Raw genomic sequence first — 27,572 nt, forward strand, 5'->3', positions numbered from 1 at the left:
TTCGATTTATAGTAGATTTAAATCCAGCGTTCTTTTTGAGACACCCTTTCTATTAAATCAGTCAGGCACCATTACTATAAAATGGTGAAAATATCTTACTTGGGCTTTTGTGACTCTTTTCCATTTCTTCTGTGTCTTGTGTTGTACCTTCACTGCTTTCAGATTCCTGGAGTTTTCCTAAAAAATCATAAAATAAATAAAGTCATAGGACAACAGAGCAGATTTTTTAAATTAAAATAAAAGAAGGGACCACATATCATCTTCAATGTTAATAAGAAATGATCTGCGTCGAACTGAAGATCTGTTTCTTATACAAAAAAAAAATCGCACAAACAAAATTTTAAGCCATTCCTACATATATGGAGGATAGATGGAGTTCCCTCAATAGAACACTAAAAAATCCCCCTAGCTCACTTTGGGCTTTGATTCCCATTTCGCAGTGGGGCTCAAGTAACAACTTTCTGCAAACCAGGCTAGTGCCAAGCCACCAGGCTGTGACAGAGCTAGGCCATGACAGCAATAATGAATTTTTTTTTCAATATGACATAACAATAACCAGAAATACTAAATGACATTATATTCTACATAGCGACAACTGAATACGATCTTAAACGGCAAATATTAAACTGAATCAAGATTTCTTGTTGTTTTTTTTTATCTGGGGCTTGTTTGCTGTAGGAAATTGAGATATCCTAAATGGCACGTGGACTTAAAAAGTTACAATTTGTTACGAAAATCCATCCTCTGAACTGGAATCCACGACCAACTGCGTACTAGACAGGTATCACACCACCAGACACAGATAGGATTTCTAGAGAAGATGACATTCAGTCAAGTGACGAAATTTCCTTTAATGCTAACATAAAAAAATGGAAATAATAAAACTATATGGATTAACATTGTTTCAAGTCATAAACTTTCTCAGAATCATCCTCACTTACAGACAAATAATTTCACTGCATCTATTCCAAAAAAGAAACATTTTCTGAAGTTAATGAACTTTCGAAACGCGCCACTTTTATTCACATTTGAAATACTGTTCTAAATCCACGTTCAAATTTGAACACCCCATTTTTAAATTTCCCATCCAATTAATACGTTCCACGAATTCTAGATAACAATATTTTGTCAGTTAATAATGTTGTTTTTGTAAGCTAACAAAAAATTGTTAGTAGCCACTGGGATGGCTACTAACAGCCATCCCAAACTACGGAGTAGCCACCAAACTACGTATTTCTTTTCTAATAGCATACCTAAAATTAAACAGGAGGAACACGAAATCTCAATCCCGATCCTGTGGGATAGGAAAACTTCATAGGGAGAATTTAAAAATGGTTCTCCTAAAAAAATACATCTAATCCTTTTAATTATTAATTTCGCACAGTCAAAAGCGATTACCTTAAATTCGAAGCATGAATCAAGAATACAAATGAGCCGATCTTGGCTGACCTAGTATCTACACAGTTTGAGTAATGGATGGACCTCCGCTCTCTTGTCTGTGCCATAACGTCGTCATAGGCAGCGCAATCGCGCTGACTAAAGAGCGAAGTGACTTTATAAGAATTCGTACTTTTCCCGGGCGGTCGTATCAAACATATGGTGACGCCATGACATCAAGAAGAGGCTAACATTGTCTGCAGTTAGAAGACAATTGACAGTGAATATCCATGTATAGAAGCCTGCCATGTAGCCATGCCATGGCCCAGCAGCAAAGCCACTGGGCTCCTCAGTATTTCTCACAATTTTGAGTACCTTCAAATCCAGCAAATACCCTTCCTGGCTCAGCTTAGTCACAATTAAACTGTGGCGGTTCTGGCCTCTGTGGTGCCTGGGGCCTCAGGCAAAAGTGGCCCCCTCCACTGTCTCCTAAAAATTTTGAGGTCAAATTTTCATTTATTAACAACATTTTCCATACATTTAAATGTATCTTTTCTTACTATAGCATCTACAAAATTATTAATTATCTTGTTAAGAATGGTGATGAAGATATTGGAAAAATTAAAATTTCGGAATCAATTTGCTTGTCCTTGCTTCAAACTGTGCCTTCTACTTTATTTTAATAAAAATAAAATTTCGAAAATTACAAAATGATTATAACTGTTAGATTTTTTATCGGAAATTTTGCCCCCCTAAAATTTCTGTGCTGGGGGCAAGCACCCCTCCTTCACCCCCTAGAACCGCCTCTGCTGTTAAAGCGAACTTCCATAGTTGTTTTTTTTTAACTAAATCAATGTAATATACAACACAAGCTCGTTCCAAATTTAAATAAATGGAAAAAAGAAATTCTAACCTTCTTCAAGTATTTTGTTTGCTTCCTTTTCTGTTTCCTGTACTTTCTGCTGCTTATCAAAAGAATCTCTCACTACATCATTCTGGGACAGATTCTTATCTACACTTAACTAAAAGAAAATAATTATCTTGGATTTTTCTAAAATCAGATGTGGTTATTAGTTATATATAATTAATAAATTTCATTCATTTACTGATAAAAACCACCAGTTGTATTGGAATGCAATAAGCACACACAGTACACTTCATACAATAGCAGCTAAAATTATCTTATTTAATCAGCTCTGTTTTGCAATCAGTTTGTTTAATTTAGTTCAGGTTCAGCACCTTCATGTGCAGTTATACACTTTTTTGTAATAGCAGGCGCCATTTTTAAGAAAAAGAAACATGGGTGAAAGATTAGCCAAAATCCTGTAGCACCAGACACCTTAAGAAGTACTGTACCGTATTGCTTTGAAGGCGTAGTTGTCTTCGGGAATTAACAGACAAGTGTCAATGTTTGAATTTTTATAGCCCAAAAATATTGTTAAATTTAACTAATTAATTTGGTTTACTTACTTCAATGGTTCAACATGGCAAAACTGATGAAAATGTGACACTACCCTAAAAACTTCGGAATATTGAAATAAGCAGAAGAAAAATCTAACAAATTGGAGTTTCTCGGGATGAATAGGCCTAAGTTGGGACAAGGTAGCAAAAAGTTTGGTATTTATTTGGATGTCCCAGGTAATTTAAGAGTATAATGAATGCATATGCATTTATTTCAAAACTGGTAGAGCCATATACAAAAGTGATAAAAATAAGCATAACAAATAAGCAGATACAAATAAATAAAAGAAAACTTCTATTTTCAAGCCCTTAAACCCTTTAAAATAAAATTGCCTATAGCCACTATGTATCTAGGAGATGCTGATTTAAAGATCCCCAGTAGTAGCTCATTATTTCCACCATTATAAAAATCTGTCCTTAGATTTGCCACGTCATCAGTGGCGTCGTTGAGGGGGGGTGGCATTACCCCTCCCCCCAATAATTTGGCAAAAACTGTAATTTATTAAGTAGTTTTAAAACTGTTCAAGGCTCGTTTTAACGTGTCAAATTTGCTCTTTGATAAATTTTTTTTAATTAATGTATGCTCGTTTTTAACACAAGGAAAACAAGAAAAATAGGGGTCAATTACACTTCATAATGCGTTTCAACATTAATTTTTTTTTCCAAATATACTGCCTTTGAAACCTTATCATCAAGTAAAAATGTGAGCCTAGTTAATGGCAAAATTGAAAACGTTCAATGCTTCCTGTTTCACCACATTTGCTCAAGTCAATTTTCCCCTGATACTTAAGGTGCTTTTACTTCTCAAAATCTATCAGTTCAATATTAGATTCGCTTGTTTTAAAACTTTCAAAAGTGGAAATGAATGCACCCTCTATATCAGCAAATAGGACAGAAATAGAATCACCGACTTGTACCTTCTTATTAGATTCTACCTTCTTATTAGATTCTACCTTCTTATTAGTGGGTAGAATTTCCTGAATGAAAAAAAATCATCGAAAAAGAAAATAAGACTTAGTGTTTTTTATAATATTAATCATACTACAACTAGATAGGTCAAATCTAGAAAACGGGTTTTTTTTACCAATAGATACATCAAAAGAATCAGATTTAAATGCTGACTTCAAATTTATAACTTTCATCAAGTTTAGTCCAACCCATCAAAAGTTACGCGCCTGTGAAAATTTGGCTGATTTTAGAAAAAAGGAGGAAAGACCCCCTAAAAGTTATAGAACCTTAATGAAAATCACACCCTCATATTCAGCGTATCAGAGAACCCTATTGTAGAGGTTTCAACCTCCTATCTACAAAAATGTGGAATTTTCCATTTTTTGGCAGAAGAAAGATCACGGATGCATGTTTATTTGTTTTTTTTTCCCAGGGGTGATCGTATCGACCCAGTGGTCCTAGAATATCGTGGGAGGACTCATTGGAACGGAAATTAAAAGTTCTATTGCCCTTTTTAAGTGACCAAAAAAATGGAGGGCAACTAGGCCCCCTCCCACACTCGTTTTTTTCCCAAAGTCACCTGATCTTTTAGGATGACTTAATCCCCCGAAGCCCCCGGGGGGAGGACTGAAAGTTATGAACTTTACCCAATGTTAACATATAGTATTGGTTATTAGGAAGTATACAGACGTTGTCAGGGGGGATTTTTTCTGGTAGTAGGGGGGGGGGTCGGGGGATATGTGGGAAGATCTTTCCATGAAGGAAGTTTTCATGGGGGAAGGGACATTGCTATGAAAGGGGTGCCGGATTTCCCAGCATTATTTAAAAAAAAAGATCAGAAATTAAATATAAAAAAAAAGTTTTCCAACTGAAAATAAGAAGTAACATCAAAACTTGAAACAAACAGAAAATATTACGTGTATGATTGGGTTCAGCCCCTGGTCAATACCTCACTCTTTAAGCCAAAGATTTTTTAGTACTTCCACAAGAGCTATTTATTCTAAATAACGGCCTTTGTGATTAAGGGGTCGTTTTTGAAGAATTGGAACAAAATTTGAACTTTAGCTTAAAGAGCAAGGTATTGACTAGGGGGCGAGCCCCCTAATATACGTATTAAAAATATATGAATATAGAAGTTTGTTATGTAAGTTAATTAGTAAGTTACGTATATTTATTACTAATAAAAACGTTCATAAATAAAATTAAACAGGTTTAGAGAAAGCTATTTAACCAAATAAAAGTAAAACTGATATGCAAATTTTGTTTTAATTATTCATGTACGGTGAGCCAAAATCAAAACCTGCATTAATTCAAAAACGTTCAAAATTAAACAAAAAAATAGGTTTTTTTAACTGAAAGTAAGGAGCAACGTTAAAACTTAAAACGAACAAAAATCCTTCCGTATATTGAAAGGGGCTGTCCCCTCCTCAACTCCTCGCTCTTTACGCTATAGTTTGAATTTCTCACAAGTCTTTTTTTTTTTTAAACAATAAAAAACTTTAGCGTAAAGAGCAAGGCGTTGAGGAGGGGACAGCCCCTTTTATATACGGAATGATTTCTGTTCGTTTTAAGTTCTAACGTTGTTCCTCACTTTCAGTTAAAAAAATTTGCTTTTTTTTTATTTAATACCTTATAAGCACTGACAACGCCCTATTCCTTACGTTTCGGATTCACACAAAACACATAAATGCAGAACTGCCTCTATGTATAATACCATACTGACTTCTTGCTATTTTTGCTTTTCTAAATATTTCTTTTAACCAGCACCAAAAAAAGTGGCATAAATGTGCTAAGAATTGTGACTGAAATTAGACGCATTTTTACACAACGCCAGCGCTACTTGTGGGACATTTATCTCTGTATCGTCATGCAGTGCGAAATGTCTGCTGAGAATAGAATAAAGTGAATTTCAACAAAATATGTATATATTTTCTGACAATGTAAAAAGTTTGTGTGCAAGTATAAGTGGTACCAACCCATTTTCTTTTTCTATTGTTATCAATTTTATCATGCAACACTAGGAAACCAAGCTGTGCTTGTGAAGGGAATTATAGACATTAAAACGATATTTAGTGCAGCCCCACTCCAGAATTGTATACCCTGATTTACACAAGAAAAGGCTTTGTGTAATTTTTATAGAGTTTTTTTTTTTTAAACAAAGATACAAAGGGGGAGAGAATTTTCAAACTCTAGGAGTCAATTTTTCCTTCCAATTGGCCACCCTGGCAATTTTTAATCAGTTTAAGGTTTCTGCCGCAATGGTGCCAAGGATTGTTCAAATTTCTGGATATTCTTTGTCAAACAATGCCCAACAGATAAGCTATTAATTCTAATTTTATTTTTGAATACTTTCAAATTTGAAATAAGGTTGGTATTTAAATGTGGGTAATATGTCAAAATATAATGTTCAACAATCTGTGGTAATACTTTGACTTATCCTGTATCTTTGCTTAGACAGTGCTCTTATGCTGCCTATGATTTTTGTTTTGGTTTTACATGACCTGCTGATGTCAATGTTATTTATTAATATAGATCAGTAACCCCCCCCCCCAAAAAAAAAATCATTGTAATAAAAAATCCTAAATAATATTTCAATAAATCACATCTATTAAAAGTCTAGTACAGCAAATTAAATCTTACAGAGTGAAAATCCATTCAAAATTACTAGCCAACGAATAGTGCAATACCCAGGGCTTTTAGAATAGAGCTTAGTTCAATTATGAGATTAAGCATCCTGTGCTGGGCATAGGGGTTGGGGAAGTGGAGGGGGAGGGGGTTGTATGTACTGCAGCATTAGCAGTGAGCCTGGCTGAAAAAGCCTAGTATAAACAACATTCACCTTCACCCACCCAAAAGCTTCTTTATTTTATACTACTGTTGTCTGCAGCAGGTCATTGCTAACAATTTTAGTACAAGCCAAGCACCAGCACTTATATTTATGATTGTTTAATGTGTGTTTATTCTTTATAATGTATTGCATAATGCTTTTAAATTCACCAAGTAGTGTGTTAGTTAAACAGTTACTTTTCTTCATTACTGCTTGAATAGTGCCTACTTCAATAGCAACCCCTCTTGCCCCCCCCCCAATAAAAATACTGTATCTACACCCCTGCATGTCATTGCACCTAAAAAGAAAATACCCCAATCCACCCCCTCCAAAAAAACAATTTCATATAATGGGCAAATTTGTATTCTATTTAGAAAATTATTATCCTTCCAATTTGTTAAAATTGGTAGACAATTAGCTTGTGCCTGAATCCAAATTCTAATAAATTTTAATTGGTAAATTTAGCTTGAAATAATATTCTTCACCAAAACTCTCTTTAACACTTTACAGAAAAGTAAACTAGTCAAAGCACTTGTGCCAGCACCCCAATGTTGAATCTTTTGATCTTCTAGCCCAGTCATTAAATCTCCAAGAAAAACAGCTTCACTTTCTTTGGCGCCTTTGCCATTATTCCATATCTGGGAGAAACTGCCTTCACCAAGCAGTTTTATTTTTATCTGGAATGGCCATGCAGGTTTTATATTCAGCTTTAGTAATTTGTCATATGCAGCTTTGGCTAGCCTGTCGGTAATGCAATAACCTTAGCCAGATTTTTACTATCTGTATTAACCTATCTTTTCTCAATGAAAATAATTCTAAGTCCCCTTTTACAATTAGATTATGGTAGTGAATGATAAGCGTTTTGATTTTTTTAAATTGGGTGGCTATTTCTACACTTTTAATTTATCTTAATTAGGGCAATCAATTTTTATTTCATTTTAGGTTTTATTGACATAAGAAGTTTTCAATTGCAAATGATCTCAAATGCTGTTACAGGTAATTCTGTCTTCTACCTTGTTATCTAAAATTAGCCTATATTTCTTTTTTTTATACCAAAGTTAGAGTAAAAGAGTAAAGTAAACAGTAGAATAAAACCTTAGGAATCAGCTCAGATACAAATTTTTAAAATCTTGAAGCTTCATTCACCAATCACAACTACTTTCTTTAAAATACAAAAAAAGCTTTTCTGCAAGGCAATTGTTTACCCTAGTACCTCTAACCATATGTCAACATATAGGGGAGATAGAAGGAAGGGGTATTTGATACACCAAAGAGAACCTAGGCCACAAAGTTCATTTCTTTGCTTGTTTACACTCCTACTCCAATAATACCTTTTAAGATTTAAATTTCTTCATATAAATATCTATCTGGCAACAAAATGACTATTTCTTAGCATAATTATCCAGTGGGACTCTAATTCTACTTACATTTAAATCTGGAATATTTTCTTCACTATTTGCAGATGGTTCTCTTGATTTTTCTGACTCTAGATGCTGTAAAAAAAATAGCAAAATGCATCAACATATAGGCTACTAATAAGCAATCTCAGGATGCTGCAAGTTATTCAAGCAATAACAAGAGTTGCTACCAACACAAGATTGAAAACATAAATATGGCGGGTATACATGCAATAGCTTGGCCAAGGCAATGCATGCCATTTCTATCAGATTGAGATCTGGAATCCACATTCTGAGACTCAACACTTGGTTCAATAAACTTTGCCATCTCTTTTGGTTCTGAAGACACTAAAAACTGTGTGTTTATAGAACACATTACATCACTGTTCTTATTTGTACAAAATAAATAGAAAATAGTCTTTTATACCCAATTTGTTTTTTCCATGCCTTTGATGCCTAAAAGCCCTACTTTACTCAAACATAAAATTGTTAAAACACAAAACACATTTTTAATTAAGATCTTCGAACAAGTTCTCATTTTGTCTTTTCACAAAATAAATTCTTCATTTAAAATACAAGGTAAAAAAAAAACAATGCCCTTAGAGTTATCAATCACCAGAGAGTTATGTTTTTTCAACTTCTGCTAGCATAATTCCTCTGATTCAGTAAAGTATAGTGGTCTGCATGCAAAATGTGTTAAGTACAATTATTCTGCATACTATTAAGTAAAAATTGTTTTAGCTAACTTCCCACTGTCCAAATACTTTACTCCAACCCCCTAATGTGTAAATATAAAACCTAAAATATATATTTCCCATCTGTTCTGTCACTTCTCTTTATCTTGTCTCACACTAAACTGAAAGAAACTGATTCTACAATGCATCAATGGATAAACAACTTGAGTGATCAGTGCTATAAAAGACATGTACCATACTTCATTCAAATCATATCAACATTTGAAATTTCATGCACTAAGTACTGGAAATGCTATCTTTTGAACAATAGAAAGAAAATATTTTTTAATTTTTTACACTCAGTACTGCTAATGCCATCTTTTAAAAAATAGCAAGAACTTATTCAAGGTCCTTCTAGCTTTTATACTGTCTTGTAGAAATGATGCATTGTACCATATCACCTTCTGAACTACTGCAGCTGAACTTTCCAACAAAAATCAATATAGTACCAAAAAACATGGCAATCTACTTATCTCAACATAGCTTAATTTACATGCTTGTGACTTTAAGAGACAACCTCCCTCTATTCTTGGTAGGGTAAAATCATTTTTAATTGACTTTGATATATATTGCTAGATTAGTATAAATTTTCAATAGTCTTGCCTAGAACAGCTCCATTAATCTTTGCAATAAAATTTTATTTTCAACTTTAAGACTATGTCATAAGCAGAAAAAATGCTGAAATTGCATTGTGTCTCATAAAAAAAAATATAAAACAAAAACTGTGATTTATAACTAACTGAAAAAAGCCCATGACATCCAACCTAAAATATACTAGAAACTAGAACTCAAATTTCACCAAAAAAAAATAAGGAAGGATGCAAAAAAAGCAAATAAAGTCCAAGTAGTAAGCCTGAGGTTGAAAAACATACAATCAAGAACACTCACATAATATTTTCCCATAGGGCAGCCTCAAACATTTTTGAGAAGAGGGGGTTATTCCCAGAAAAACATAATGCTTTCCTGAATGTCATAGAGAAACATGCGCTTTTGTTAATATTGGTCTTTGCTCTATTCCCAAATGTGAGGACTGGGGACCTTTGGGCTCAATAGAAAAAAGAACAAATAAAAGCTTTACTGAATTATAATCCTAATTATATAGGCCTATGTGTTCTTGTGTTGAATTTCTGATTCAACACCAGAATTTGCTGATTTTAAACAGAGCCCCTATTGACTGTACAAACAAACAAAAATTCTAGGAAAGTGATTGTATAATCATGTACAACCAATCATGATGTTATAGAGCCTGACCCATTGAGATTCATCTGAAAGACCCCCTGGAAAAAACTTAATAATAAGGTGCTGAAACCCCAATTTTTCCCATTATGACCCCCCCTCCTCCTCTCAAATGCTAGACTTGTACATGTGAATGGCTCCTCTTTTGTTACTATAGTATTTCCTTAAGATAAACCACTATTCTGTGCTGTTAGATTTTTGGTATAATAACAAACAAGTAGTCAATTAGCATTTCATTTGCCATTAGGTGCTCTCTACAAATTTTACTTCTCTAATAATGCACTTAGGTTCTAGTAATTAAAAAAGTAATTAATTAGGTCCTTCTCTAATAGTGCACTTAGGTAATAATGCACTCCTTAGGTTCTAGACAAAGCCTTAAATGATATTTTTCTTTGTTGTTTTTCATTTTTTTTGTGTATTGTATTTCATTGTTAAAGGGTAGGTGTAGTTGTCATGGGTGTACAGAAGGGGGGGGGCACGGCCCCCCCCCCCCTAGAACTTCAAATTTACACTAGATATGGTTGAAAAAAAGGTAGATGGTTTAAAAAACGGTTGATAAAAGGTAGAAGATTAAAAAAACTGATTTAACTCAAATCCAAGAAGATTGATTAGTGCTGAAACTTATTGGTGACTTATGATTTTTGGTGATTACTTACTAATAAAGAATTCATAGGTATGATAGAACTTGCTGGCAATGTAAGGTTTTGTGAACTGCCAATATAACTTCAGCCCCCCACCCTTCATTGCAGAATTGGCTGCCCCCCCCCCCTAGAGAAGAAGCTAGCCTATGTACACCCATGGTAGTTGTACCCTGCATTCAATAGCTACTACTACTAACAACTCACTAAGCTGTAGGCCAGCACAGCTATACATGGTCCTCTTCTATGCCAGTAAAGGTCTAGATTAGAGGCTATTGAAAAGAGAACATGTTAAGAAAACCATTTCTTATTCATGATATCCAGAATAATTGTAGCTAGGCTTAACATATTTTGTATGCAGCTCCACTATATACTTTACTCTAACCCCCTATAATGTGCCAATATATAGCCTAGCAAAAACTAGATATTCCCCATGTAGTCTATTCTCCCAATTTGCCTCTCTTATTTTAACCAATGTACCCATGAATTGAGTCAACTATGGTAAAGTAAGAACCAGAAAAATAAGAGTGAAGGGTGGCTGAATGCATTGGAAATATACAATTTGGGCTATATATTTGCATATCAGGGGGATTGGAGGTAAACTATAGCAGGGCTGCATGCAAAATTTTCTAGCTATAATTATTCTACATGTTATGAAGTAAAAACTGTGGTAAAATTATACTTTAGCTACTTTTGGCTATCTTGGAAAGAGGTTAGATTAGGAAAATGAAACTTTCAGGGATGGGTCTACAGGCTTAAGTATGTCCTGGGAAGATATTTTAAACTACCTACCTCCACTCTTTCTCCCTCTAGAAGGTCTTGACCTTTGATGACCTTTAACAATATGTATTGTAAAAGTAAAACCTTGCAAAATAGATCTTCTTCCTAAATGAAGTACAATAAAATTGTCTTCAGGTTTACAACTTTGCTCAATCTCAATTTATAAGGTTTTAAAGATCTGCAATTACATTTCCTAAATTTTGAAAAAAAAAAACATTGATATGGCTTAAACAACTCTACTCAAATAACAGCAATGGCATTTTCAGAACTAAAGCCAGAGAAAAAGAAACATTAAAATATTGTTTTGTCAGATTTTTGGTAAATTTTTAGCAAATCATATTATTGACTTACAAATAAAGTGAATATACCAATTGATGCCTTTTTTATGCTCTTTTCAAATATAATAATCATTTTTGTTGTAAATGAATTTTACCCTCACCTCTATACACAAATTCAGGGTATATATTTGCAAATTAGAGGGATTGGGGTAAAGTATAAATTTACCTCCCATTTACATCAGAAATAAAATTTGCCCCCACCCCCCTAATGTGTAAATATATACCCTGAATTGGTATATATAGGGGTGGGGTAAAATTTATTTCTGACAAAAATGATTATTATACTTGGAAAAAGCATAAAAGAGGCATTGAGTGGTATATTCACTTTATTCATAAGTCAATAATATAATTTGGTAAAAAATTTTCCATATGTAGCCTATAGACCTGTCATGTAGGCAAATTTTGCAACCCTCTAGAGGAAGAAGGCAAGGAGATATGTACTTCAAAATACCTTCCCAGGATATATTTTAGACTGTAGGCCCATCCCTGAAAGTTTCATTTTCCTAACTTGACCCCTTTCCAAGATAGCCAAAAGTAGCAAAAGTGAAATTTTACCAAATCTGTTTACTGGTAAACCTTTAATGACCTTTACTGACAAAACCTAGGCTATGTACAATTGTAATATAGGCTAAACAAACATTATAATTAAAGTTTTGGATGTAGATTTAGTGGTTGGCCTCTTCAGAAGTAAACACTAAAAAAATCAGGAAAATAGGCTACTTTAAATGTTCTTTTGTTATCATAATGCCATTTTTTGCTCATCATTGTGCTAGGCTATGATCTTAGCCTAGGCACATTACATCTTTGAACAGAAAACAATTTATAGTGCTCAGTTGAAAAGAGGGTAGATTTAGAGACAATGCATAGGCTAAGACTGCTACCCCATATTTTTTCTTTCATTAAGGATAGACACTACTTTCCCTTAAACAGGTTAGGCTAGGTATTTTACCTTTATAAGTCTGTCCATAAGCTCTTTCTTGCCACCTGACTTAGAAAGCCCACGTTGCTCTAACTCGGCTTTTAGGTCTATGACACGTAAAGCAGAAATAGGTCTATTATCAATAATGGTATCTTCTTTACTTGACATGCTTTCGAAGATTCTTAAAGCAATTAAAAAGAATTTGGGCCTACTTGTCAAGACCTCCTTTTCGTTATTTTGAAATAATTTTTGATTAACATTTAGATGGCAGGACAGTACGTCATCGTAGCTTAGCTTTTAGTAACAATATACTGATTTGTTAGAATTACATTGTATTTATTTCATTTTAGATTGGCTTAAAAACCTAAGAAAAATGTATTTGGTTATTTAAAGGGAAAATTTGTCAGAAATAAAATTCTACTCACAGAACAAGTTCCATAAAAGTTGTACAACGCTCTTCCTCTAGGGCAAGTGCACCTAGCGTTTTAGCAAAAGCCTTTTCAGTGTTTCCACTTTGAATTTTTTCAAATCCCTAGTAGACTGGTGGAGAATCCCTAGAAATCCCCATTTTAAATACCAAAATCCCTAAAGGTTTCCCTATTTTCTGATTTCTTCGTCACAAGCCTTGTTATGCTGACTTTTAATAGCATTCATTAAAGACGACATATTTTGCAACTCAAGACCTTTTACTTGTACCAAAACATCTTCTTTTTTATATCTCCATTTAAAACAATGCTTTGTATTTATCGACTAGTTAAATTCGGTTATGATTTATAGATTCCAGTGCCAGATCTCAGATTCTGGACCATATGAATATATTTTTTTTTGGACTTTATTTTTTCCTTCTCTATTGTTTTTTCTTTTTTTTTGAACCCCCCTCGTTTTTTTTTTAATTTTAAAGTAGGTTTGGCATGAATGGTTTCCAACCAGTCACTTTTGTAAACATTATTTTTGTTTAAACTTTTTTCATATTGAATTGTGTTAGATGTCTAAAAAAATGTCTGAAAAAAAGACAAATTTATCTGCCGACGGATCTGTCAAAAAATGACTGAAATTATGATATTTAAGGATAGAAAATTGCTTAAAATGTACTTTGAGTAATACAAAAAAGGTAAAATATGAAACAATACTTAGGCATTTCTCACATTTGTGTAGTAAGGTGCAGCAAGGCGAAATAGACTAAGTAAGAGAAATAGATTTCAATTATGTTTTTAAAAATTTCAATTTCAAAACAAATTTCAATTCTGTTTTCTGCTGCGCGTGACCAATCAGAGAGCTTAATTGGTTGCTTCAGTAGGTCAGTGGATATGGTGGTAAAAAAATATTTTCAACATTGATGAGAATTTGCCTCATCCACTCCTGTTCCATTTGTTTCCATCCCATGATACTTTCCCATACTTTCAAATAAAGGGTGGGAGGAAATCAGGCCTTAGTGACTGAGCTGATACAGGGTCAACCATTTCTGCATATTTCTAAATGTGCACAGATTCAATGGAAAAAGATTGTGCAGCTCTGCGCCATGAAATTCAACTGCGTCATGGGGCAAATCTGGATCTGATTCTAGTGTCAAGAGAGAGACCTGCCCATTTGGACCTAAGTAAATACTATCGAGAGGAAGGTAAACACTTGGGTCATTCACATTAAGTTGAAATACATTTGTTGATACATAGTCCTTCTTCATGAAGCTCATAGACAGTTCCTTGATAAGAGATTCAGTCACTAGTTTCAAGCGATAAAACAGTGGTTTTTCAGCTTGAAAAAGTACATTAGATTCAGTAACCAATCCCAATGCAAAGGGAACAAATTCAGACATGCACTTCATGACTGGGTTCAGATTTGTGTATACAAGCGTTGGCCACAGGTGACTTTGTACTGCGGTGAGTTGTTAGGAGTAGTAATAGTAACAGTTTTAGCGTAAAGAGCAAGGTATTGAGGATGGGGGGACCCTTCATATACGGAATAAATCTATGAATATTAATACACAAATTTTGTTTTAATTCTCATGTACGGTGAGCCAAAGTCGGACCTGCATTAGCTAAAAAAAAAACGTTCAGAAATTAAATTAAAAATAGTTGTTTTTTTTTAACTGAAAGTAAGGAGGGACATTGAAACTTAAAACAAAAAGGAATTATTGTTTTAATTGTTTTGAAAAGTAGATTTGCGACAAAGAGTCAAACTTTAAGATAATGAGTAAGGCATTGAGGAGGGGACAGCCCCTTTTATATACGTAATAATTTCTGTTCGTTTTAAGTTTTAATGTCGCTCCTTACTTTCAGTTAAAAACAGCTTTTTTGTATTTAATTGCAGATAAAAGCTTGAAACCTCTATAGAATAAGAAGTTATTCACACTCATTAGGCATTTCAATAACATACAAGAGAATTTGGAGAATTATTGGAGTATCGATTAGATATTAAAAGTAAAAACTAAAACCATTAAACAATTCCTAGAGGAGATACCCCACCCCCTTCAGGAGATTAAGTCCAGCATTTTTATTGGGGACAAGAGGGGTCCATATCCAGATATTCAAGGGTCATGGGCTATATAATAGTTATTTTCTCCAAATTATTGGGAAGGGGGCAGCTGCCCCCATCCCGATACGACACCCCAGCCCCCTTACTCCCCACCGACATCAATCATCAAACAATGAACAATTTAACCTATCTAGTTATATTTCAAATTTTGTTATTGAAAACACCAAGCCGTATTTTCTTTTTCAATAATTTCTTTTTCCTTTCAGAAAATTATGTTTGATGTCTACCTACCTTCTTTTTTTCCAATGGCTCCACTGAAATCTTTTTTGAAACTGATAGATATTAGAGAGTGAAAAACCTTAAGTATGAAGAAAAAATTAAACTGAAGCAAATGTTAGGAAATAAGTAGCATAGAACATATTTGCAATTTTGCGATTTAGTAGGTTTTCCTATCATTTTGATGACAACGCTCTGGAGTCTTTCTATTTCTGAAATGGTGCGAAAATAGAGGTTTCAAAGGCTGTATATGTACATAAATGTTAATTTGGACCGTAGTGAGGGGCGCAATGGAACTCTATTTTCCTTTTTTTTATTAGCTAACATCCAGTATGAATTACTCGATTTAATAATTAATCTATTACTCATATATAGAAAAGTCACTATATTTAATAAAAAAATTAGAAATTACTATAAAAATCCATAATATTTGGAAAAATCCCTAAAAATCCCCAAATCCCTAAATGAAAAAAATTGCCCCTAACAGACGTCAAAAATCCCCATTATAGGGGTAAAATCCCTAGAATGGAAACACTGAGCCTTTTAGCCAAATTAAAATATAAGGGTTGTCATGAATATTTTTAGAAGAAGCACTTCCAAAATCTCCCATTGAAAATATTCGAATTTTCTTTAAAATTCAAGCTGTTTTCTTTCTTTTTTTTAGAGGATAGTAGTCTGTATTTTAGCTCATTGCACATCTTCTCTTGGTATGCTGTGCTGTTTAAAGCTTCACAAAATACAAATCATTATCCAGTCCAGAAATATATGCTACTGAAAGACATTATTTCGCACCGTAAACTTTGTTTGCAAATTTCTTTTGGTAAACCATTTTAGCGGATTGTAATAAATTTGTTAATGAAGATGAATATCCTTTAAGGTTGTATGTAAAAAAAAGAAGAGATGGTAAAAAAAGGAGAAAATATAAAAGTGGTTTTAGTCGGTGATCTCAATATTTTTCTATCTACCAATTTTTGTCTGACTGGTAAAAACGTAACAAAAATCCTTATTTTTGGATTGTGTTTTTTAAAGTTCCTTTCGTACCCCCCCCCCCCAAAAAAAAAAAATCCTAGATACATTTTTGGGTATAGTCCAGTTCGTCTTTGAGATACGTTTTGTGTATTCCTACCCGGTAGAGGTAGCAAAAAAAATGGTAGCATAAAAAATTGATCCGGCATAGTTTGCCAGATGGAAGTTCTTTATATGTTTTAATCTCTTACTGGGGTCGGTTCTTCAAGCAAATGAAAACTTCGTGTATCTTTCAGTCACAGACGAGTTTTCTTGCATTATCCAACACTACAAATAAAATTTTATCCATGAAAAAGGCCGGTCCAAGTGATAGTCACATTCAAATAAAATAATTTGAGTCTTCCTTGGCACAGGGAAAGATCCCTGAAATTTCTAAGCTAATAGGACAACTAAGACGCAAGATATCCGTTTTTATCTACTTTAAAAACTGTTTGTGAATAATGAAATCCAATTTTAATGCTGATTTCAAATATTTAAGTTTCATCAAGTTTAGTCTTACCCATCAAAACTTACGAGCCTAAAAAAAATTGCCTTATTTTCGAAAAAAGGGGAAAACATCCCCTAAAAGTGATAGAATCTTAATGAAAATTAAACCATCAGATTCAGCGTAACAGAAAACCCTACTCTAGATGTTTTCAGCTTCTATCTGCGAAAATGTGGAACTTTGTATTTTTTGCCAAAAGAAAGATCACGGATGCGTGTTTATTTTTTTTTTTTAACAGGGGTGATTATATTGATTCAGTAGTCCTAGAACATCGTGAGAGGGCTCATTTGAATGGAAATTGAAACTTCTAGTGGCCTTTTTAAGAAACCAAATAAATTGGAGGGCAACATGGCCCCCTCCCACGCTCATTTTTTCCCGAAGTCACCTAATCAAAATTTTGAGATAGCTTGTTCAGCATAGTCGAAAATATAATAAATATGTCTTTGAGGATGATTTAATCCCCCACAGCTCCCGGGGGAAGAGGTACAAGCTATGAACTTTGTCCACTGTTAACGTATAGTATTGGCTATTGGGAAGCATACAGACGTTTTCAGGAGGGATTTTCTTCTGGTGGAGGGGGGGTCTGAGGAAGGGGTTACGTGGGAGTATCTTTCCATAGAGGAAGTTTTCTTAGCATTTTCAAAAGAGCTATCTATTCTAATTAAAAGGCCTTTGTGATTCAGGGGTTTGTTATTCGAACAAAATTCAAACTTTAGCATAAAGAGCGAGGTATTGACTTAAAACGAACAGAACTTATTCCATAAATGAAGGGGATTGCCTCCTCCTCAATACCTCGCTCTTTACGGTGAAGTTTAAATTTGCTCCCAGTTCTATAAGAACGACTTCTGAAACATTATTTTCGTTTAATTGGAACAATGAGAAGCTTTTTCAAAAGTACAAAAAATATTTAGCTTAAAGAGCGAGGTGTTGAGGTGGAGGCAATCCCCATATACGGAATAATGTCTGTTCGTTTTAAGTTTTAATGTCGCTCCTTACTTTCTGTTAAAAAACTTGTTTTTTTTTATTTATTTAATCCCTTAAAAAAGGCCCTACAGCTTGCGAATCCTAATCATATGAGCCGCTTCCGGTATCTATCAACACGCTTTCCTTTTTTTTCTTGTTGAATCTTAAGACTATTATATGTGTGATTTATTTCGTTTTTTCCCCATTGAACTTGATTTTGAGGCTCTATGATCAGATAAGAAAATATTTATTTCAAAAAGCCTGTGGGCCATAGCAACACATAATACAGTCTACAAACAAAGCTCAGGAACAAAATACAACTTTAGATAATAAAAATAAAAGAAAGAAAAAAGAACAAAAAAACGCCAAAAAAGAAACACACCAAGGTTCAACATTTTAACAAACAATCACTAATCATAATAAAAATCAAATCCTAAAAAGCAGTAACAGGCTATCCCCTCAAACATGATTCCCTATGTTTAATTCCTAAACGAAGAAACTTACACAACTGTTTAATAGTACATGCGTTCCTCTCAGCTATCCACTCAGCTTCAATCCCATCTGAAACGACTTAGAGCTTTGCAGAATTCTGCCATTAGGATTTTAGCAAACTATGGACCGAGAGATTCAGTGAGAAATGTGTATTTGAAACTGAATATTCTTCCTCTAGCAGGTATATTCCTTTTTTGTCAATCTATGCTAATGTTCATATTATTAATAATTTTACCTCAGAATGTTTTAATGGCATGTTTATAACTGGTGTGGATCTTCACAATTATAATACAAGAAATGCAGATGCTTTTTGGCGGCCGCAGTGTGAAACAACCCGGTCACAATTCTCTGCTCGGCATGTTTTGCCGAGCTCCTGGAGTCATTTACCAATTGGGGTTGTGCGTGAGCATGACCGAAGTAGTTTTCGGGTAAAATTGAGGGATTTTTGTAATAATATTTATCAACTTGTTTGATTTTTTTTTTTTTTGTAGTGCCATAATGGAATTTTTAGTTGTGTTGTTTGGTTAGCCCGTCGGCGGGGGATAATGTTTTGTTTTTATTTATTTATATTGAATTATGTGTTGGAAGTTGAAGTTGGCCTAACGAACCGAATGGTTCCTTGGCGTTTGTTTTTTGTAAATTTTGTGTAAATAAAATTTAACCAGCATTCACTCCAAAATACTTGTCCAAAACATTCATTCCGCAACTCAGACAGCTCTTCACACTCGGCTACAAAATGAAATAAGTTTTCATTCACACATCCACACATTGGGCAAAAATAAGGGCCAGCCGCCAGCCTAAACTTTCCCAAAAATTTCCTTCTCTCACCTAAATCCAAACTACGCCCTCTTACCAACAACAAATTCGTCAAATTCTCTTTATTCAATCCAAATTTAAAATAAACCTCCTGTCCCAACCGTCTTTGGCTTGGGAGTAAAACCTCAAAGACATAGACTGGTCCTTATGAGCTTGCCACTAATGGATTTCTTGGTCATTTAGGGTTCGCTGGACTTCCTTCCATACTGACACGGTTTCCCCCATAGGGCCTTTTCCTTCATTCCACATCTTCAAAAGTCCACAAAGGTCCAGTATTTTCTTGACCTGATTTGACCATGAATCACGTCTAGCGTCCTTCAAGCTCTCCAAATTAGCTGACTTAAGAAGCCGAACTTTAGGTAGCCTAATTATCTTCTCCCAGAATTTCCCATTCTAACCATAATAAAACAAATTCTTCTTTAACCTCTAAGACCTTACCTCCAAAATTAAAATGAACCTCTGAATCAACATCTCCTTTACACCTAAATAATAATACTACTGATTTCTTAGCGTTCAACTCTAAATCCTTCTTTTCTAAATAATTTTTTATTATATCTAATTGCTTCTGAAGATTAATTTAATCTATTAGAAGATTAATTTGAAGAATAATTTAATCTATATAAATGGATGTTAAAGAATTAAAAAAGTTGTTAACAAATATAGTTAAAAACAGGGAAATACTAAGACAAAAGGTTAGACAGAATGCGTTAATACAAGAAGGATTTTATGAATATACTGAAGAGCTGAATGCTCCAATTGTAGAAAAATTAAAAGAAAATGATGATAATTTGAAACGGCGATTTCTAAGATTAGATCAAAGTTTAAGAAACGCTTTACCGGCACCATCGCAACTTCAAGGTATTGAATCATTACCAGCACCGTCATCGTTACTTCAAGGTATTGAACCATTAGAAATACCAAAAACAAAAACTCCTGATAAATCACCGAAAGTATATGATCTTAATTTGAATCTTGACACTAAACTGCTGAAACGGTTAAATGAAGACAATAAAAAAAATTATCCTCAAGAACCAACTTCTTTTGAATTGCCTAATTATTCCATAAATCACCCTGAATTCCTCCAAGACGTTATAAGGAAATCGGGTGAATTGAATCAAAAATATGGAGGGAAAAAAGAAATGGAAAACCTGGATATGAAGAAATAGTTGATTTTGTAAAAATTTATAGGTACAGATTGTTAAAGGTTGCTGAAATCCTTAAAATGGACATAGAAATACCACAAGTAGGAACTGGATTGTTTCTGAGTTCAAATGAAATGATTGAAGGATTATACAGTCTAATAGGTAGCAGAGCTACTTGAAATACATCAGATGAAGTTAGAAATAAAACTGTAAGTTTGTTAAATTTCTTATAAAATAATAAAACATTAAAGAAAAATGAATATAACACAGTTTATCAAAATTATCTTAAAATTTAACCATCAAAAAAAACAAAACAAAAAAAACAATGATATTCCTCAGGTTTGAAAATTTTTAAGGTTTGGAAATTTGTTTAATAAAATAATTCCTAAATAAATGGCAGGCATTGCATTAGTGATTAAAAGTTGTTTACAACGAAAATCCAAATTCATCAAAATAAAAAATAAATTATCGCGTTACACAATTCATGAATTACGCGCAGCAGCTAAATTATTTGATATAAAAGTTGCTGGTAGAAAAGATGAACTATTCAATAAAACAAATAATCATCATAATAATTAAATATATTTGAAGATAATTTTATGGTCTTAGAGCGCAATGCAAAGCGTCGAGATGATAAAAAAGCCTACCGATTTAATGTTGTTCCAGAGTTAAAAAAAGGGTTATAAAATAAGAAAAAAGAAAATAATGAAATTCTTTCAGATTTACAAAATCAACTTAACACTATGAGAAATAAAGATATTATTGAACTTAAAATATTCTTAAAATCAAAACAGATTACAACTGCTGAAAATTATAAAGAAGTGAAGAATAAAGTAAAAAATTATTTCAATAAACAAGTTGAGATTAATAAAAAAGTGAAAGACGAAACTCAAAAACTCATTAGAGACTTAAGTGGTAGAAATAGGGTAAAAAAGATCGTAATATTGACATTTCTAACTTATTTATAAATAAGAAAAAAACAACGGAAGTTCCAGATATCCCTGAGTATATTTTTAAAATAGAAGAAGAACATGATAATAACCCAAGTATTCAATGGATGAGAGAAAATTTCCTTACAGTTAATATTTCAATGAATTCAAATGGAGCTGATTTTGGAACACTGTTTGACTTTGTTGTTGAGGATATAAGAAGTAGAATGAATGAAAGAGATAGTTACAGAGCTCAATTCAAAACTCGGGTAATATTTAATCCTCAGAAAGATAATGAATAACTCGAACCTATCCTTTATCATAGTTATTCCTGAATTTTTAATAAAAATAGTGATATTAATGAAAGCCATCTAAATAGTAATCACAGGAATATACATACATTAATCATTGAAAATACCCCAAGATCAGGCTTACAATTTGAAAGAGTCGATGGAATTGATTATCGAATGACAAGATTATCAAATTATGTGGGAGGTACTTATAAAGAATTACCTGAATTTGTAAGAAATAAAAAAGCGTGTATTAATATAAAAAATAATGATAATAAATGCTTTCTTTGGTCAATACTCGCTTATGTTCATCCAGTGAATGATAGAAATGTTGATAGACTTTCAAAATATAAACCCTATAAAAATGAATTCAACTTTATAGGTATTACTAATTTTCCTATGAATATTCAAGATATTCATAAATTTGAAAATAAATATAATATAAAAATTTGTTCACTTGAAATAAGTGAAAATAAAGTGATTAGAACTCATATTCCTAAAACTAAGATCAATGGAAAAACTGCTACACATGTGATTAATTTACTCTATTTTAATAATCATTATGTTTTAATTAAAGAATTAAACAAACTACTTGCATCTCAAATATCAAAAACTAATTGGAAAATTCATCTTTGCACCTACTGTGGAAGACACTTTAATGAACAAGAAAAATTTGAAAAGCATGATAAAAAAGAAAATTGTGAAGATCCTGACATCATTATGCCAAAACCAGGATCTAAAATTGAATTTAAAAATATAGCTAAACAAATGAAAGCACCTTACTGTATAATAGGTGATTTTGAATCTTTTGAGAGTCTCTTTTTCAGTCTTACACCAGTCTAACCTAGGAATTTGTTATGATTTATGTTATGTGAGATTATTTGCTGTCTATTCAAAATAAACTTTCGAGAAAACTTTTTGTCAGTGCATTAACTTTTGCGTTGCATCGCTCCAGATGACAATTTTGTATTAGTGTCTCGTATTGCAAGTGTGTCGATATAACCGAAGCTCTGCGACAATTATGTGAGTAACAATAAATGCATTACTTTCTTATTTTATTCTATCTATGTTAATATTTCTCAAGTTTGTTAGTCCTTGTGGCTCCACTCGCTCCTAAGGGAAACTGAAACTTTTCAGTCTGATTTCGACTCAGTATGGCCGTTAATATAAGCTCCCTACACGTACTGCTAGTTTAAGCTCCCCACTCTAGAAGTTCCGCCTCCACTCAGGTAAGCCACTCGCGAACCGTCCAGCCAAGAGCTTAACTAAATTTCCTCATTGAATAAATTAATTGGAATCTTCTCAAAAAGTATATAAGAATTAGTCGTCTAGAAAACCTCCAATAGAATTAGCTTAACTAACCAAGTCTGCGATGAAATTTTAAATGAAACCCCCCATTAGAATTGGCGCGGTCGGTTTAAAGGAGCAAAAACACAAGGACAACATTTTCTACAAAAAAAGATTATTGAGAAATATTACAATAAGGAAAATGTTTCTTTATCTCTTTGCATGCTTAAAGTGTAATATTATTTACATACTTTGAAGTGCAATTATTTTATTAAGCCTAAGTCCTCTGGAAATAGTAACAAAAGAGATACACGTAATTAAGAAATGTCAAATTTAAGTTGTATAAAACAATTAAAAACCAGTACCGAATTTTAATCTATTTAAGAAAAAAACCAAAATGTCGTTAGATCAAAACGAACAATTACTAAAACGAAAACTCATTGCCAAAATAGTGGAAATATCAAAATCACATCCTTCATATAACGGAGACACAGATGTGGACGAATTTATTATCCAATTGAACCAATTTGTAGAAGTAACTCAAACGGACTTAAAATCATTAGTAGGCATGTTGTTAATGAGACTTAAGGGACAGGCATTAACATTCCTGAAACAAATAGAACAAACGATAGGGGAAGACAAAAACCTTCTAATAAACCCAATAGAAAATTTGCTAAAAGCGTTTCGAGAAAGATTTGTTGAAACCAATTCAACACACAAACTAAAGCAAGGTATGGTATGTTTTGACGAAACACAAAATGTTAGGGAATACCTACACAAAGTAATGGTATCTATTGAAGCTAAATACGGAAAAGAATCGGGTCCTTTATACGATAAAATTGTAGTTAATGCTTTCGTGCAAGGATTAAGCCCCAAGCTGTATCGAACGTTAATATAAAAAAATATTCAAACATTAGAGCTAGCAGTTCAGGAAGTAGAGAGAATGATTGAAATTGACTCGATCGTGGCAAATCACAATAAATCAAGAATAAATAATGTAGACAGTTCAACTCCGGGACGATCACGAGGGATTTTCCCAGGATTTTTTTCGGGAGATAATTCACCCAAACCAAACCAAAATAGGTCTACAGCCCCTACGAGGCAAAGAATAGTACGTTTTGTACCCACGAACATAACAAATTACGTACAGAACCTCCCAATTACATGCTATGCTTGTAAAAAACAAGGACATATCGCCAGGGAATGCCGTGCTAAAAACAAATATACACCAGCAAACCCCAAATGTTAGTAATCATTTGTTCGGGAGAACAAACTCAAATGCCAATGGGTCAGGAAACTATAGAAATAACCCCCCACGTCTCCCATCGTTCCGCAACCCGTACCAACAAGGATTTGCGTATTCGAATCCTTCCCAATATACGCCTCCCCAATCCTATTCCAATCCTTCCCCCAACCGAAATAATAATTATCAGTTCCCCGACACCAATACGCGGCAAAACATGTACCAATTTAATTCACGAACAGCGTATCCAACTAGATTCAACAGGAATACGACCGATAACAGAGGACATTTTTTCCCGACAGGAAACGAAAGAAATTTTTCGGGAAACGAAAGAAAATTTTAGTCAATACAAAACGATTAAATGCCGCAAACCGTCGGCACAAGAATTTCTATCCTAGGCAATAATACGTAGCAATCAAGACAAGCAAATGTCAATCAACTGAGAGCTTCCTTAGCAAGTGAAATTCGCACTGAACCCCAACGTCAAATGCCAACTTATCAGATAAGCGCACAGGGAAACAAATGAGGCCCCCAAGAAAATTAACCGGGACCCTGGAGGCCAGTATTTTTTATAGGTCCCTTCCAGTAATTGTACCTTCTTTGAGTGATAATAATGACATATTACCTATATTGAGTGACTTTAATGTTGCAAATATTTATTTCAAAGCGTTAATAGATTCAGGTGCATCAGTTAACATAATAAATTCGAATGTATTTAATAGACTACCAATATATATTAAGCGACGGAAACATTTTAATATTTTTCAGTCTAACTAGTGTCACAGGTCATAGGCTGGAAGCTAAAGGCTCCATACGTTTAGATGTGACAAAAGATAACAGAATCTTCCCTACAAACTTCATAATATGCAAGAATTTCCCATATGAGGCTATAATCGGTGCTAATTTTCTAAAATCTAATAAAGTATTATTAGATATAGCAAATAACAGACTCGTGTATCCATACAATCCTATTCTCCAACGCATGGAGAGAAGGGAAGCAACAGTGAATAGAATCAAGTCTTTTGTACCTCACCCCACGTCATTTTCTCCCACACGACGAGAAAGAAAATCAAGCAGCAAATGAATCAAGTCAATAAAAGCAAAAACAGGGAAAATTTAGGAGTACAGGCCAACAGAAATAAGTAAAGTAGCTGAATTATTGAATAAAACAATAGATCCAAGCACCATTGTAAGGGACCAGGACCTGGATTTACCCTTACAACCAACCCCACAAGCGGAAGACTTGACGCAACCAAGCGCCAATCTTAACTTAATAGAGAATGACTCGGAAGAGAAATATTATGGATTCGCGGTGCGTAAGACAAAAATCCCCCCAAATACTATGCAAAGAATACAAATCTCACAAATGGTCACCCTGTAAATGACAATTCCAAAATTGTGTTTGCATCCCCGTGTAAAAAAATTCCATAAAATCTGTTTTGTGAAGAACAGATTATTTCATATGAGAAAGGAGAAGGTTTTATCTAGTTGACTAACACACATAAAAACGATACGATTACATTAAAAAAAGGTATATGCCTCGTTGAAATACAAGTGATTTCTGAACGCGAACTAAAAAAATGGAAAAGCTCCAAGAAAAAATGAGTTAATGGTATTAATGTCAATAACACAAAGAATAGGTACCAACTAACAAGATCCAAATTTTAGGAAAAATTTTAATTAGATCATATCCGAGATACACAATTGAAAGAAAAATTGTGTGAATTGCTCTGGAATCTTACAGATATTTTTTCTACATGTGAAGGAAGATATTGGATTGATACCGTTCTATGAACATTCTATCCAAACCACAGGGTTACCTGTAGCTAAACAGCCCCTATCGCATCCCTCATCCCTACAAAGGCTGGTTAAAAAATAAAATCCACGAGTTAGAAAGAGAACAATATATACGGCCAAGTATAAGCCACGTATTCAGCCACCGTTATACTAGTACCAAAAAAGAACAAGGACCTTAGGCTTGTAGTAGCTTATAGAGCCTTAAATAAGCAGGTAGTCAGTGACAAATTTCCCCTGCCCCGAATTGATGAAATCCTACACTCCATCTCAACCAAAAACAAAATTTTTACATCTCTTGACCTCACACAAGGTTATCATCAGGTTAAGATAGCAGATAAAGACGTTTATAAAACGGCTTTTTCGACAACGGAATGTGGTTCTTATGAATATTTGAGGGTACACACTTTTATTTTGAAAATGCTTTGATAAGATATGTGACAACCAACATTACAACGAAAAATGTCAAATGGCTATGGTTCTAAGCATGAACCCCCCAGCCCTTGGGGAAAGGGCTGTAAGTTATACTAGCAGCCCATCGTTAATATATAAAGCATTTCACGGAAGTTTTTATGCTCTTGCATGTACTGCCTAATTTCATCTGAATTTTTAAGCCAGAATTGCAATTTAATTATTTTTTTGCACTAGCCGAACTGGCGTTTAATAAGTTTCTACAATGAGGAGTTGGAACCTCAGATAAATTTCTCTTTAGTACAGAAACAAAAAGGATTCACAGCATCAGTCGACGGACGGTCACAATCCTTCCAGAGATCGAACCAAAATTTTGCTTTAAGGTAAGAAGCAACAAGACCAGGGCTTAAGAACAGCCGGAAATAATACCCTCATGGATTTTCTGAAGTTGGACAGCTTGATTTCCAACCAAAAACTGAGCAAGGCTAATTTTGGCCAAATAAATATCCGTGCTAAGTCTCACGTCATATTTTGACAATTTAATTGATCTTCGCAAAAGATGGAAGGCAGTCTAAATTTAACTCAGAAGAAAAAATAAAGAAGTTTAATACATATTGAAATGGAAAGAGAATATTACTTCAGTATAGAACAAATAAAGTATTCAAAGTCTTACCATCGAAGAAGTGCTCTTTATATAACTTATTTTATCCTACACAAAACGTTCATTTACATTAGGGTTTCTTACATGATTATTCTTGCAATTAAAACAAGACCAGTCGAAAGAAGATTCCTCGGGTAATATTCAGAAAGCGCCCCCACAATTTCAGTAGCAAGATTAAGGTATAGAGTGTCATGAATTAGGTGAGACTGTCGATCAGAGTTTAATGCTAAGGTTTATTTATGTATGTGGCCATTAATGCATCCTCCTTGAATAGAGTGCCTAGGTTTAATTATACTATTTAAAGATACTACTCTATTTTTAATAGTGATTGTCTATTCTCTAATATTTGTAGTGGCTTTAGTTTATGGGATTTATGGTGAAGAGCCATACAACAAAGAAAAGATAATCTTGTCAACTCGTTTTTAATTGCAATGAGCACTTAGTGATTGTGTATAAGATGGCACTAATTTATCAAGCTGATTATTACTTCTCTCGCTTAATATACCATATTGTCTTGAGTATCTATTAGTTATAATTTTCGTCCATTCCTTCTTTGTATATTAAAAAAGCCATAAACTAAGTATTTTAAATGACTTTTCTACTTCCGTGTTATGTGAAAATTATATGATAT

At 33.6% G+C, this 27,572-nt stretch overlaps 1 protein-coding gene across 1 annotated transcript in view; it reads right to left on the reverse strand.

Moving 5' to 3' along the window:
• LOC148947166 (uncharacterized) overlaps window positions 1-12,861 on the reverse strand; it is a 33,588-nt gene extending 20,727 nt beyond the window's left edge. Inside the window, exons 1-4 of the mRNA XM_089096913.1 lie at window positions 12,686-12,861; window positions 8,041-8,106; window positions 2,291-2,399; window positions 100-177 (exon numbers count right to left, since the gene is read on the reverse strand). Coding sequence (XP_088953039.1) covers window positions 100-177; window positions 2,291-2,399; window positions 8,041-8,106; window positions 12,686-12,823 — 391 coding nt within the window. The 5' untranslated portion in view covers window positions 12,824-12,861. The remainder of the gene's footprint in view (window positions 1-99; window positions 178-2,290; window positions 2,400-8,040; window positions 8,107-12,685) is intronic.
• Between the last annotated feature and the right edge of the window lie 14,711 nt (window positions 12,862-27,572).

This window comes from Artemia sp. Qi Xiang Cuo, chromosome 11, assembly GCF_049724085.1.
Source record: "Artemia sp. Qi Xiang Cuo chromosome 11, ASM4972408v1, whole genome shotgun sequence".
In the NCBI taxonomy this organism is placed as follows: Eukaryota; Metazoa; Arthropoda; class Branchiopoda; order Anostraca; family Artemiidae; genus Artemia; species Artemia sp. Qi Xiang Cuo.